Source organism: Suricata suricatta, chromosome 14 (assembly GCF_006229205.1).
Source record: "Suricata suricatta isolate VVHF042 chromosome 14, meerkat_22Aug2017_6uvM2_HiC, whole genome shotgun sequence".
Classification (NCBI taxonomy): Eukaryota; Metazoa; Chordata; class Mammalia; order Carnivora; family Herpestidae; genus Suricata; species Suricata suricatta.
In genome coordinates, this window is record NC_043713.1 from 19,144,098 (window position 1) to 19,160,283 (window position 16,186).

Below are 16,186 nucleotides of genomic sequence, written 5' to 3' on the forward strand. Positions count from 1 at the left end.
TGACTGAGAACGTTCCAGTAGTTTCACTAAAGCATCCCAAGGTCTTGTTTCAGGTACTGCAACAAAATCAACATTTGTTTGTGGCCAGTGAATCCGGGGTTCCTGGAATGGTTCTTACCAGTTGTTTCTCATATTTCCCTTGCAAACTTTCCCATTGGTTGGGGTCTGTGGAGAGATTTCAGTGGCTGGCTGGGGGAAATGTTTGGGAGAACATTTGCGTATCAAAGCAGCCTAAATATTTGCAAAAATGTTTGCTTGAGAAAAACAGAATCCATTTAGGATTAGGAAGTAACTTGCTAAACCATTTTAAAAGCATTTGTCCTTTACCCAAGTATATTATTCATGAAGGAAGGCCTTGCCTGAATTTCAGGGGTCAGCCTAGAATCTGTATGTTTAAAAAGCAGATGAGATGATAAATGTCTTTGCTGTGATGAAGGTCTGTACCTATATGTGGCATAAAAATGTAAAAGAAAAAGACACATGCATTTAAAAATTAATTGGTTTTTGTTTAGTGAACCCATAAAACAAAAGATGCAGAGAAAGGCCTCATGAAATGGTTAGGATTGAATAGCTATTGACTAGCAAGCTCTAACCTCATTTTTCCCCTATAAAACACAACTGTATTACAATGATATGGCATTTGGTCTGTTGGAGTTCACAGGCTTTTTCTTAATTGTAATGATTTAAATGGCAGATCTTTCTCCTTTTTCTTGGTAGAGAGTTTCATGTGGGCATTTTTTGTGCTCAAATTATTAAACTTGTAACTGCATTTCACTTTTGGTTTGGAAACAGAACATGTAAAACTCAATACAGACCAATTTTTCCAATTTGTTAACAATGTAGGAGTTGAGCGTTGACAATTACTGTACTTAAAAGCCCCTCAGATCAGGTGTTATTTTGCCATCTGGACATTTTAATTAGTAATAAAAATGTGGGTCTGGATACCCAGAATAGGATCTACAGCACACAGTGGCCCAGTGCACGCCATTGGTGCCGAGGTGTGCATGGCTACATTGCACAAGTGTGTGTGTGGGAGAGTGTGTTCATATGTGGTTGTGTGTTGAGTATGCGTTCATTCCTCCTAGAAAACCCAGGCCTAGGATTCTGGCACCGTTTTCAAACGGTGCATTATCGCAATACTAGAATACCTGGCTGCTTTTCTTCGATAAGAGGTAAAAAGGTAGAACATGTACAAATCTTTGTAATGCTCATACTTCCTCCTCAAGTATGTGGCATGGTGTGACCATACAATGCTGACATCAGAAGTGGGTTTGTGCAGGTGTGGCTCTGTGTCATAGCTGTGTGCTCTAAGGCAAATACATTAACCTCTCTGAGTCTCCTTTGTTCCTTACTTATTGGATGAAACAATTAATGATCAGAGTTAATGATACCTACCTAACAGAATTATGACGAAGCTTATAAGAGCATGTATGTGAAAGCTCTTGATAAAAACAAAGAGCTATGACAATTGATTTTTAATGCAAACGACCAGTTCTTAACCCGCACACCATCTTCATAATTTAATGCACTGTCTCAAATTCAAAAATAAGAGAGATGCAAATTTAAGATTATATTAGGTTATTAACAAACAGTAAATTTGGGACCACCAGAAAATGTGTTACTAATTATATACATTAAAAAATTGACCCATTTTTATAAAGTGCCTGGATATGTTCCTTGAAATAATGTTATTCTTAATTAAGGGAGAAGCGGGTACATTTGAGGGAAATAGTGACCCTCTGGAGAAATGGAGAGTGAAAATAGTTCAGGGAAATGAGTCTTCGCATCTTTTCTTTCGGTAAGATGCATACATGTTTCTTTCAATCATCATGAATTTCGTGTTTGCAAATGAGTGTGACTACTTGAATGATAATCACTATTATTTAGAAGAACCTCCCCATTACGATTTATATATGTGTATACCTACCTACATATCAAATTACATATAAATTTCCTTAAGCATGTGTCATCCCAGGAATTGAGGGTGTTAAAATCACTGTTAGACACTGGACCAGATACATTTGGATACTTTTGTAGGAAGCTTTTTCAAGTTTTACCGTGGGTCCAGTTCTCTTCCCAAGAATTCTTCAGGAGAAATAAGAATAGTTGTTTCCTCTATTTAAAAGCATGCATACTGAATGGTGGCACACCATGGCATACCGATACCATTTTGGTCTTTTCATGTTCCTTTCTTTAATGCAGTACATGCACACCTTGGTCATGGTCCAGATATTATTTACCTGACGTTCTTTCTAACAACAAATATTTATTATCACGAAACACCTTGTTTTAATGAGTGTCTTAGAGAGCCTGTGAGACTTGTCTCTGGGACATGGGATTAGCTGGTTTAGGCAGAGTTGCTTTCTGGTGCCCTGCTAGGAGGAGCTAAATTCACCTGAGGTGGTTGTCGGTGAATTCATTAATTTGTTAAATATTAAGCATACCATTGAAGAAACAGGGACATGCCAATTATGACTGTACAGCTTTGACGATTTTTTTGACTAAGAATGGAAACTGATTTCAGTGAATGTTCTATCAGTTTCACTCACATGGCCCAATCTGATGACCGAGCTCATTTACATATCCTAATCTGGGGAACAGATAGAGTCTTCACACTGTTTATCCAGAGGTTTTTTTAAATGAGGCGACAGGTCTTCCTCTTTGAAACTCCATTTGATAAAAATGGCCACGTGTACCTCAGCCTTTAAATTTCAGTAGCCACAGTCACAAGGTGAGCAAGAAATTGTGGGACTTCTTTAGAAATTGTCTCATAAAAGGGATTCAGTTAAAAATTGGGGGGGACAGCATTTAAAATTTAATAAAAAAAAAAGTAATTCAAAGTAAAGTCTGCAGCCAAACTCCTTAATTGTGATGCATTTGCCGAGTTCCCCTCTCCCATCGTCGGGCCTGCTCTGGTGCCATATGGCCTACCATGGAACATTTAACTTGTCAGATATAATGGATTGTCCTGGAAGCAGATTTTTGCTTTGAGCACTCGGCTCCTTTCTTGCATTTCACTCTCAGCTCCAGGCTGCAGGATGAAGGATTGTGGTGGAAAATGCAAAGGAGAGGCACACAGTTGATTCCCCTTAAGAGAGTGACCTATATGCCACAGAATTTTACCCACGTAAAGAGGCATTATCCCCGTCACTGGCCTTAGCAGGCTGCATGTCAAAATCGTTTAAATTTGCCTGGACTTAACAGATTGTGCAAACATTTCGGAATTGAGTGCTTAGGAATAATAAAACATCGTCATTTTAACTTATGCAGAAATGGTGTAGCCACATCAGCCAAAGGATAAGTATTATTTATCGTGACCTACATGTAACCTAAGCCACCTGGCTTGTGGATGCTGTAAATTAGGTTCAACTCTCTAATCTACTGAGAATGCTTAAGAAAAATAAAACCACCTTATGGAGATATTACATGGCTTCGTCGTTTCCATTTGGTGAGTAGATGTGGGGTTGAATTGATCATTTAGGTGGATGGACAAGTGGCTGTTAATTATCTTACCAAGCAGGCTCTCCATCTTGAAACTTAAACGCACACATTCCGTTTATTCCAACTTATTTGAAATTAGACAGTGAACATCCTATGGATTACTTAATTTTTATGTGTAAACATCAAATCTATAGTATTTGACATCTATTTTAATTTGGTGCTTTCATGAGGTAATTCATTTTTTTTTTCAAATTGTGATACGGTTTCTGGAATCACAAGCTTAGAAAGCTCTAGGAGGAGCGTGTGACTTTTGCACTCATAGGAAAATTTCCTTAAAAGAATACAGTGTCCCTTTCTGTACATACATGTACATGGGTGACAGGTATCTTCTAGAATGACCTTCTGTAAGCCCAAATAGTGTAACAGAGACCCAAGTAATCAAGCACAAATAAGTGTAAAAGTAAGTAACTTATGTATCTAATCTAACCATAAAAATGATAGATATTTGATTGCTCTAGGGTTACAAAAATCCATTAGTAGATTTGTATATGACACATGGAAATACACCGAAAGAGACTCCATTTACAAAAGCTAACCTAACATACTCATCAGAACATGTGCATTTATGTGTTAGAAATTTAATATTTAAATTACTCTACAAATTCACGTATTACAGATCATTCTTAGTGTAGAACTATAAAAACTACAGTGACCTTGAAAACTGATATAGCCACACTTCCATACAAAGAAGAATTACATCCTTTTAATGGACAACTTTCCATGAGGCAGCTAAGAAATCTCTGTTAAAATCAGAGTCTGATTAGAAAGTGTACTTGTGTATATTTCTCACTGATCCTAGGCTGAGTACACTTATTTTATTAATGCCACTGATAGGATGATTTTTCCCCCCTCCCCGTATATTCAAATTTTAGTCAGGCTTAGGGAGTTTGGGTGGTGGCTGGCCAGAGCCAGCTCTTGTTGGGGCCTGTGCGCCCTCTGCTGGCCCCTCAGATCGGAACTGCCTGGTGTGTGGGGCTCTTGGTTCACTTTTCAGCCGTGGGTTTTTTGGTGTGTTCTGTTTTTCCGTTTTTATAAAAATAATCATATATATGTAGTGATTACAAAATTGTGGGCTAATATTAAGAGTGGCAGCTAATTTGTTTCTGTTGGGAAATAAAGTTTTTTGGGTTTTTAAAATTCGTTTGTTTGCTTTTGCTAAATAGACTCCTGATAGCTCAGATAACATGTAGAGTATATGTCAGTCTTGAACTTCTACGTGGTTGATGTCATATTACGTTGACTGTATTTTTGTTGCTTTCATAGTTCCTCCTGGACTGTTACACTTATGAAGAAGGCTGTTTGACCAAGTTGGGAATGAACTTAAGAAAGATAAATCACTGAATTTTGTAATATGACCCTTGTAGGTGATGGATGTGGTAGATAATCCCTAGCAGAAAACTCCCTGACACTGGCAATAGTTTTCAGTTGCCTTGTGAAGGAAAATGAGCATAGATTTACATTGTGACGCTTTATGAAGCATTTTTGGTTTCCTTGCAGACCAGTTTCCTTGCAGACCAAGTTGAGCTATCCTCCCTGGCAGACTTTGAGAATGGTAGTTTGGGCAGAACCTCTTTTTTTTTTTTTTCTCTCTCTCTTTTGGTTGTTGTTTGTAGAGTGGGAGATGTTAAAGGAGCAGATTACCAATGGTCCCTTTCTCGCTCGGTCATGGGGTTAACTAACTTCCACCAGGGCATTCACGGGGGGAACACCCTGGCCTCTCTACCACCTCTTGGATGGAGTCTTGGTTCTGGTGGTGAAGCCCATGGCTCCGTGTAGTGGGTATGTATTTAAAATAGCAAAGATTTTTGTTGACAAGGTTTCACCAAATTCTTTATAATAATTAAGTATGTAAAAGTGGTTTCTACATAGCTCTTCAATTGAAAGGACTCGATTGAATCAGGTTGGTAATTGTGTCACAATTAGATGTTTGCAGCTCTTTCGTCTCACATTATAAGTTTTTCTGATTTGTAAGCTATTGCCTTCAAAATCCCCAGACCAGTTCTCTCAAATATGGAACGATCAAAGAGTGTAGAGATAAGGAAGGGGGGAATTGTCATTTAAGTTTTTTTCCAGGTTTCTGTTTTTCAATTTTAGGTACCAGTCGTCTTAAAGTTTGTTTTGAATAAATGATATAAATATCTCTCATTTGTTTAACATTGTCAGATTACTGTGAACTGTATTCTAACAAATATCAAGTTGCCACTAAATCACTTACAATACCACCTTGCATGGAAACTCATATACATGGCTCTCCTATTGCTGCCTACTTCCGCATTGGGGTTCTGTTAGGCATTCTCTTCCTCTGTGCTTTTCAGTACACTTACTATACCCCTTACATTGTTGTGTTTGCTCCCTAGCATTTCAACCATCGAAAGCCTTAACCTCTTGAGAATAATGTCCGTCATTGATGTACCAGCAGCCAACACATGGTACACAGAGGCACCAACAAATATTTATTTTCATATCTCACGGTTTTTGGACCTCTTCTGCAGACATTCAGATGATCACTTTTGCAAGTTTCAGAACTGAAAATTGCTGTCTGTAAACATCTCTTCCATGTCATATATTTGATTTTCTTGCCTCTTTTGGTAGTATGAGGTTTGTATACTGACCACTCCCCGTGTCCTTCCTCCATTCTCCGCCTTGACCATTTTTCCTACAACCTCTCCTCTTCCTTCCTGTGCCTCTTGCCTTCCTCTCCCGATACGGTCGTGCTCATGTATTCAGTAACTAGGAGGCTTTCCTTAAACATCATAGTGTGGGACTCAGTGGTTCATGTGGTTTTATCTGTGAGCCACCATCTTCCTTTAACAGTGACTTGTGTTACGGAGGAGTCAGACTCTGAGGAGTCTGGTCCTGTATACCTTCCACTTTGGTTGTGGTGGGGCCTGTCTCTTAAAGTTGATTTTGGAGAGCAGGTTCAAAAATTAGCAGTCTTCTTACTCACTGGATGCTCTGAAGTGTATTTTGAATTTTGGGCTATTATCCCCAGCTTCTCAGTGATGTGTGTTTAGGAAACATATACCTGGTGTAATTCAGTGCTAGGGATGGAGAAATGGTCATCTAATAGATCTAACATATTAACGGCATTTGTATTATCTTCCATCTGGGGTTTACAATGGAGGCACCAGGCCGGCTCAATCAGAAGAGCATGTGACTCTTGATCTCGGGGTCCTGAGTTCAAGCCCTATGTTGGGTATAGAGATTACTTAAATAACTAAAACTTAAAAAAATTTTAAATGTTACTTATATAGGCGTGTATATATGTAAGTATAATGCCTATATAATATTTCACAACACATGTCTGGATGGTATTTAAAATCTTCATGAAATTCTCATCCGTCTTCCTTTTGTCCAGTCTTGGGTACCATATCAAACGTGTGTGTGGTTTCATTGAGATGATACTCTTGTTAGTTGTAGACTCAACTCAAAAACCGAGGCCATTGCCTGTGTGCCACAGTGCTAAATTATGTAATTTTCCTTTGTGGACACTATAACAAACATAATACTAAACTCTGTTCCACTTTACTCAGAGCTTGGCCAGTATTAGTCTTTATCTTAATAATACTAAGACTCTATTAGAACATCATCTTAACGGGCAGCAAATATTTGTTGCTAAAAGTGATTTGCATGGTGGAGCATAGCTCTAGATTTTCTTAAATTTTGCTGATGAATTCCAGAAAATTTAGCCAGGCAACAGAATCTTTACTCATATGATGCATCTGACCAGAAATGTCACACGTCTCCCCCAGAGGGATCAAAGGGCCAGATTCTCTCCCTCTATATGGACTTGGAATGCCTTCAGTAGAGCATGGAAAAGGATAAATACATGGGTGGAAGGGCCCTTTTAACAAATTCTGTTCACTAGAGGTTGGTCCTGAAGTGTAAAGGTGACTCTTGTCTTGGGATAAAATGGGGGAAAGGGCAAGTTCAGAGCAGTGCCCAGTGGGGCTGGTAGAAGGAGAGCAGCCTTTCACCTCTAGGACTGTCAAGTCTTGGCATTCTGTCATTTGTTAGAAGAATATACATAGGTATGTGAGACTAATTTCTTTAAGACAACCAGTCTTCATTAGTGGAGATGAACAAATTTAAAGGCCAAGTAGGCTGCCAGAAAAGATTTCTGAAATAGAACTGTCAGAAAGGACCCCAGAGATCAACAGTTGTTGTTTTTTTTTTAATTTTTAAAAATTTTAATGTTTATTTACTTTTGAAAGAGAGTGAGAGACAGAATCGGAAGCAGACTCCAGGCCCTGAGTTGTCAGCACAGAGCCTGACGTGGGCTTGAACCTCACAAGAGATCATGACCCGAGCAATGACCCTCAGACGACAGAGCCTGTTTTTTAAGTCCAGTTTAATAGGTGGGATCGGGTAGTAATCTGTTTTTTGTTGTCGTTGCTATTCACCAGGCTAGCAGCTTTACTGGAGTTTCATCTAACCTTAGAGGCTATGCCTGTCACTTTAAATTGGTTACTGTTATCCCTGGTTTGTTAGACTAACCAGTGGAATTTTATTTAAAAAAAAAAAAAGAATTCCGGATTCTGCTGTGTTGAATGCAGATACCCTGGGGTCGAGAAGCCAGGAATCTGTTTTTTAGAAACTTCTTGCTAATGGTTCTCATGATCAGCAGGTTTCTTTGCCCAGAATAGCCCATCCTGTGTCTTCCTTTTGTCCTATGAATCTAGTGGAAATCTTTATTTTGCTTGCTTTGATACCTGTGGTATATAGTGCCAGACTGATCTTTCTTCATTTTTATAGAAAAACAATGATACCTCTTAAATAAAAAAAATAAGCTTTCAAATACATATGTTGGTTCGTTAGAGGCCGCAGAAACCCTTAATTACTGTGGTCATATTATAGCCAATCATCATGCACACAAACTGCGGGAACAATATAAAACAGGGGAGGCAGAACTACTAAGATCTTATTCACATAAAGCCAGTGGTAAGTTACTCATTAGAGGTAAGTTGAGTGATTTCGGGGTTGCCCTTAGTCCTTCAGGTCTCCAGGGGACCCTTGTACAAATTGCTGATTCAGAAAATCATTACTCTGGTGGCTGAAGTGGCACTTTAGTGGCCTTAAAGAGTTATTTGACACACCTCCCCAAACAGCTAAGTTATCCCCGTGATTATGTTGATTAATTGCACACTCTGTGGAATTAGCGTTATTTTCAGTGAAAGATTTTCCTGCATTTGGAAAATAAAGCATAAAACTCATGTGCTTTAATTTGATAATGTGTGTACTTCTCCTAAGCATGACACCGAGTGAGGGGCTTATTTTGGCTGTTGTCTAGGGCACGGGAAATAATTGTACGGCAGTACATTTTATTTTGCATCTAGAAGGTAATTTTTGGTGTGCCAGAGGATGGTCATTCAAAGTGCCTTATCCATTTTAACATTTTCACCCATCAAAGGACTTGAGGACTCCTTGCCTTACAAATGGAGTCACTATGATTTGAGGGGAGAGTTGTGGTACACATTGAGAAGAAGACAGGTGGGGGAATCTTTGTTAGCACAGCAGGTACATTATATCTAGAATGCTTCAAGAGAAGTGGGATATTATCTAAAGGGACTTTGATACTGAAATTGGAAGTTTATGTTCTAGCTTCATCTCCTGATATCTGTATAACATCTTCTACTAGTCTAAGTTAGTTGCTCTTTATTTTAGTGACAGATCTGTAAAACTAGTGAGGAAAATGCCCCTCTAAGAAGTTCTTAGGGTGTGTTGTCCTAAGTATGTATGTTGAGTTACTTTGCATACCATACAGTGCTTTACAGATGGGAGTGCTTTAAGGAGAATCGAATATAGATTCTGAACCACAGTTCCCAAAAGGAAGAATTTTGGTGGCGTCTCAAGATAGTCGGCATGGCTGGAATTGTAGTCCACCCACTGTTTTGAAAGCAGCACAGTGTCTAGACGAGATGAGGTGAATCAGTGACAAAATGCAGCCAAAACTCATCATTTTCCAGGATCAGAGCTATAGATCATCACCGAGTATTCTGTGTTTATGACGGAAGCACATCCCTGAAAGAGGACTGATGCAGGTCTCTTCTGGGGACAGGGTAGCCCCCGACTTCTGTCACCTCTTGCTGCAAGCCATGTGCATAGCCATCTTCCCCCCCCCCCCATTTTTCTATCTGGTCTCAATTCAGGAAGAAGTGGAAGAAGAGAATTTTCTAGGATGTGGAATGACTGGTTTATCTGCTGAAATTGAGTTGTAATTCTTTTAGCATAAAATTTATTAAATTGGGATTTTTTAATGCTTATAGATGAAGACAGAGCTGCCCCCGGTGCAGCAAGATTCTGTGGGAGAGAAGCAGTGCTCTTTGAATTGTAGACATCAGAAGAACAGTGTCAACTTCGGGTTTCTTGCAGATGCAGGCTGGCACCGCCAGTCAAAGTCCAGGGGTAATTAAAGTTGACCAGTGAGTCAGAGCAAACAAAGGTGTATCTGCATAGAAACATCACCAAAAGTTAAAAATGCTTTAAGATCAATTTAATTAAAATCACATCCAAGTTTTAGACTTACTATTTATTTCATAGAAAATTACAAACCTACATTAACCCAATACTTTCTTAGTGTTAAGTTCTTTTTTATAATAGTAGCTCATGAAGTCCCTCATGACTTGTATTAAGCGACAAAAAGGTGGAGACAGGCATGTGTTCAAGTAAGCTTAGGAAATATGATATTAAGCTGAATTAAATGTCTGGACTGCAGGACTTCTCAGACGCTTTAAACATGCTAGGGTATAATGCAAATTTCTGAGGGAGGGATATAAATAGCGTGTAACATTTCCTAGGTCCTTTAAATTAGCCTTCCTTTTGTTTTTTTGGAGCCTATTGTGGGGTTTCTATTTTAGAGAAGACTCTTATAAATGATTCTGTGTTGTCCTATATTATAATTATATTTTTCCTTTCATTCTTCTCTGTGCATCGTAATACAAAGTCATATTCCTCACATAGGGAATGTGTACAGGTGCAGTTTGCTGCCATGTTTTTGTTGATTAGTTGCTTCAAGTTAACATGGAGATGGTTGCAGTTAATTGTATGATGTCACAGGTTCTGGTGTCCATCAGTTGCACAGCTGTAAAGTACCAAGAGACCTTTTAGGGATAAAACACCATGTAAATGTAAACTATCACCACCTATAAGACACTTTCATTAATTTCATATCAAATTCATGAGTGTTTTGAGCTCTGGGATTTGAGTCTTCAATATTGGGCTTCATGCTTATTTATAGGTGGTCCCCCCCCCCTTCCCTCGGAGTTTAAGTACCAGCAGCACAGAATAGTGCTAAGAGCACAGCCTTTGAAATCAAACTGCCAGGGTTTGAATCCTGGGTAGGTCACCTAAGTACCTCTGTAACGTTAGGCAGTTTTCTGTTTCTCAGTTTCCTCATCTATGAAATAGTGTTTGTATTACTGCCTCACCAGGTTGTTGTGCAGATTGAATACGTCAGTCTGCAAAGGCTCTTTGTGTAGCGGGCAGTAATACATGGCAAGGGCTCAGCTCTTCCTCTCTGGGCAAAGGAGGGAAAAGTGAGCATGGAAAAGATGAAAGCGAGCAGGGTAAATAATAACCTCACTCACGTTTTCAGAGCCACCAAAAATTTCAGTCATTGTTTAGTGAAATAGTCTTTTCAATATGCAAAAAAAAATTAATAGGGTAACTGGGGATGGGTTGGGGTTGGGGACAGAGATTTATTCTGATCTGAACATGGTTATGATGAGTTCCCTAGTCTGATGCCAGGGAACAAAAGGCTCATTCTTCAGTTCCCAGAATGAGGATTAGCAGCGAAACAGCCTTGCTTGGCTTGTCCTGAAGCATCAGATAATTTTTCATTAAGGCTTTTCATTGGATGATATGTTGCAGTGGTAGAGGTGCGCCATTTTCAATGGTGGGTGAAACACTTACCATTTATACACAAATTTTAAAGTGACCTTTTAAGAATGAAAGGCCAGAAACCCAAACATGACCTTGTTATTACCCTACTGGTCAACCACAGCTTATCTTCAGAAATCATATTATCAGTAAGTTGTTCTCGTGTTTCCATGTGGATTAGAATTGTCCAGGTGTAATAATCTACCAAAGGTGATACTTCTTGGATACATCCTTGTACATGAATGGATTTATGAGATCATGTTTTCTTCAGGTAATCTTTTCCTTCTCATCTAATTCCCTTGGCATTCCCTTATAATAGGATACCATGGATATACTGAAAGAAAAACAATTAGAAGTCAAATGGAAAGTGATGTAAGAATATAAAAGTATTACCTTTGGAATTATATAAACATTTGTTAACAATACTGCCCCTAAACGTAAAAAAAACCACTTTTTCCCCCTTATCTTTCCAGGGCAGCAAGATAAAGGATTTATGGAATAGATCAACAAAAATATTGGCCTTTAAAAAAATCAGAAGCAGCTTATATTTTCTGCTTAGGTTAGTGTTTCACGGGCAACAGAAGAAGCAAGGGAATCCTTTATTGATTATCAGCTGCTGCCATTTTTAATAGTCAAATTTAAATATAGGTTTTAGCAGCTTATGGGTTCAATTTGGTCAAAACACGTGTTGCCTTTCTGGATTGTTTGCTCACTGTAGATGCCGACTTGTTCTGGAGAAGGGGCTGCGCGTTGATCTCCTTTGTCTCCAGAAGGATTGATTGACGGATGTTGGGTCTGCTCATTTACAGCGTTTTTCTTGCTTAATTTAAAAAATTGTGACATAGTATTATATGTTCCTTGTATACATCATTTCTGCAGAAGAAAGTTGTTTAGCCAATATGTCGACTTAGTTTATGAAATCCTCCCTATAAGCTTTCATTCAGCCTTCAGTGTACTCCATTAGGTCATATCATTCGTTTCGTGCGAGGCAAATCATTACTAGCAGCAAAATTTAACATTTGGTCCTTTTAGGTATAAAAATGAATCAAGTGCCTGACAAGATCGGTTCCTGGTATATATTTCAGAATCTCCCCCCGCCCCCCTCTATGGGCACACAACAAATGCTACTAACGGGTACTTTTAGTTTCTAAAATATGGACAGCAGCACTCCATGCAGTAAAAGACTTGAGCGATTAATGCTACCCTTATGCCTCTTTTGAGTAGTTTTAGCCATGGGGCTTGGCACTGCCACCATTGTCTTCGTGCCAGAAAATATCCGCAGCGGCTGTCGCATCGTCGTACTAGAGGTTGTCTCGAAAATTCCGCAGTGAACACGCCGGGTTTGTTCGTCACTGCTATCTCTTTTAAATATTGGGAAAATAGAACCTTTAGCTCTTTCAAAGCTTCATTGTGGTTGTGGGGATGGGGGGAGGTGAGTGTCGAAGAATGAAGAAAGGAGGAGAGAAGCTGTGTGCTCCAGTCAGTAGGTATAAGTGACAAAAATCCATGCCTGACATAGAGTAAACGCAGATAGTTAGGGGCTTTTGTGTTCATGAGCACGGATAGTCACTTAAGAATCCTACTCAAACATATTATCAGTGCTCTTGAAATTTTATTATTTGAAACAAATGTTCCAGTGAATTTTGAGTAGAAAATCAGCATCAAAACCATAGCTAATTTTTAATGGACAGTTTACACAAAAGATATAGATAGATATAGATAGATATATAGATATAGATATTGTTTAGAAACTGAGATGTCATTGTAAAATGGCTGCTGTTTGTCATTAGCAAATGATAGGGATAAGACAGAGTCTGTTGGAGAAGGTGCTTGGGATTACCCACAGTCCCTGATTATTTTGCTCCCAAACCAGGGTTTGGGTTCTCAGGGCAGATTTATAGTTGAATTTGGGAACAAAAAGATGTAATAAAGTTAAAGGCTTACACTATCAGAATGAAATGTGTTCGCTCATGATCTCTGGAGCGATCTATTTGATGGTAAAAGTGGATGCTACAGATGAAATCTTTACAAGGAGAATGATCCTAAAAAAAAATTTTTTAAAAAAAGTGCACCTCCCAGCCTCCTGCTGGCTGCGCTGCCTCTTTGGTACCTCGCAGACTTCGACAGAGTCCTGGACGGGTGCCCATTGATGTCATGGAAACACTCAAATTACTGAGAATGATTCATGTCTATGCTGGTCTCTTATCCTCCCCCACACAAACAGGAGTAGATTTTTAACCCTGACAACTTGTAATTTGCAGTGGGTTTATTTTTGTATCTGGATAAATATTTTTTAACAAGCAAAATTAAGATTAAGCAGTCTGTATCTGATATGATAGTAAAGAATGCTGGGTCTATGTAGCCAAGAGTACTTTGGGGACTCGATGCCGCGTGAATTCATATTCTTCTCATCTCTCCCTCCTCCTTGTCTCCCTTCCTTCCTACCCCCTTGCTCTTTTCATTTCATTCTCCCTCTCTTTATTTCTCTCCCATGTATTTTCATTCATATTCTCTTTCCCTCTCTCTCTCTCTTTCTTTCTCCCCCCCCCCCCCGCCCCGCCTGCCTTTCTCCTCCCTCTCTCCCCTACCTTTAAAATAATGGAAGGAATAGCCCCAGCTTATATGTATATGAATTGAGATGAGTCCTAGCAACCAGGTCTCTGTGCTGGAGTTGGGGTGGGAAATAATACGAAATTCTATAGGGGATCCCTTCAGCAATTCCTTCTAGGGAAAAATTAGGTAACCCTTCCTCCTTCCTACTGTATTTTGCAATCCAATTTTTAGAAATTACCCAAACAGACCTAGGTATCTGTTCACTTTCCTGGGAAGTCAGAGTAAATTCTCCTGTATCCCTCTACCTTTCTGTTTGTCTGTCTGTCTACCTCCCTACTCCACTTGGTTTTCTGATTGTTAAACAAGTGAATATTACATCGAAGTGAACTCTGTGGTGGTTGTATTGAAGCTTTTTAGAAGTAAGAGCATAAAGAAGGACATACATCATTTGATAGCTCATAAAGGTTAAGCTTTTTCTGTTAGTAATATTTATCAAGAGAAATTAAAGAGTATTTATCAAGAGTGTTAAAGAGTAGTTTACATATGACTTACACGGAAGAGTACATATGTATATGACCACTTATGCCTCGGGACCGGGTAAACGCATCTTTTCTTCAATGTAAAATCCTCATACAATGAAAGTTATTCTCTTAGATCTTTCATGACTGACAGTCTATGAGATGGTATCCTGTTTCATTGGAATTGAAACTGATATGGACATTGATTTTCTGCTTTGCCCTGAATACTATACCAGAAATGGCAGGGGTGGGGGGAGGGTGGAGAAGTGCCTTCCTAAGTCTGAGAGTCACTGAAGCTAGTAGAAAAGTTAATACTGAGAGAGAAATTTTAAGACTCAGGTTTGGCTTTTTTTGAAAAACCTCTTCCATTTTATGTGTAAAGTGACGTAGATCCAAGATATACTTTTTACAAGATAGAGGATTTATTAAAGATATGTTCTTCGTGTGTTGTCAGGAAGGTAGACTCTAATAGCATTGTCATTGAACCAAAAGATAAAAAATGACTACTGTTACTTATAACATTTATTTTAACTGGAATTGAAGGAAGAAAACTTAGGGGTTGTAAATTTTAGAAGGATTTCAATTCATTGTCTCAAAATACTAGTGTTGAGTCTTTTCATTGGAAAAAAGAATGGTAGAGTCCTGGGTATAAAGTACTATGTACCCTTAAACTCTACTCTTGAAGAGAGAAATAACCCTTCCTCTTGGGGTGGGGCTTATGCTCTGGGCACTGAGTCATGTCACTAGACCTTTTTAATTTCCTAATATGGATCAATTTTCTATGCTAACTCTTCATATGTCACTAAATTCTACTGCTTAGATCTCTTGTGATGTGGTTTCATTGTCTCCCTTGCAGATTATTAAGGCTAAACATACTTCTAAAATAAACAAATGAGCAGATTGATGTTATCCTTAGATGTGACCAAATAGCATCTGAGGCTCTCTACATGTCTGTAGAGCCATCTACAGAGAAAAACTGAGTTGTTAGAATTAGAACCAGACACTGACGTTCCCTTACTCCTTGTTCCACTGGGTCAGTGGGTAGAATCTGAATTTGGGTTCAGAGGGGGTAATTTTTCATAAGCCCCCTTTCCCACATGTAAATTCCATCATCATTTCAATTATGATGGGGATGTACCCCTGGGAAAGGGAGTTTTAAAAAGAGAGAGAGAGAGAGAGTCAGAATTTTGAGTCGTTTCTTTGCTATATTTACCATCTGGAGAGCCTTGATTGATTAGCTTTGGCCTCACCATTAAGTGTCAATATAATCAATGGGAATTACTAGACTAGGGTCATTACATAGATAATTTGCCTGCTGTGTAAATAAAAATGAAATTGTTTAAATTTTGTGAGAGAAAGAAAGTGAAAATAAGGGCTGACAATTTGTTTGTTAGAGAAAGTGGAGGCCATTGGAATGACAGTTTTTGGAAGTGTGGAGCAGTTTGGCTAAGAATAGGAATGAAGGATATTTTTTTCCAGTTTATCATAGCCAGAGTGAGGAAGTGCTCTTCCCTCTCCTGCTTGCATACATTTGCCAGTAGTGCCTACTTTACGTATGTAAACATCGGGGAAGAGAAGTGGATGTCTGTTACCTGGAGATTTTTTTTTTTAAAGGAAAAATGTAATTTACACTTTTTTTTGTCGTTTCTCTTGGCAGGTAAAACAGAAAGGGGCTCATACTCCTCTTATGGGAGAGAATCGAACTTACAAGGCTGTCACCAGGTAAGAGAGACTCT

The 16,186-nt window shown here is 38.8% G+C and overlaps 1 protein-coding gene across 13 annotated transcripts in view; it reads left to right on the forward strand.

Annotated features, from left to right (window-relative positions):
* Nucleotides 1–16,186, forward strand: part of TCF4 (transcription factor 4) — a 350,902-nt gene that overhangs the window by 161,848 nt on the left and 172,868 nt on the right. For all 13 annotated transcript variants that reach the window (XM_029921438.1, XM_029921450.1, XM_029921434.1 and 10 more), the window contains one exon: nucleotides 16,108–16,172. In XM_029921438.1, the coding sequence (XP_029777298.1) occupies nucleotides 16,108–16,172 (65 nt within the window). The remainder of the gene's footprint in view (nucleotides 1–16,107; nucleotides 16,173–16,186) is intronic.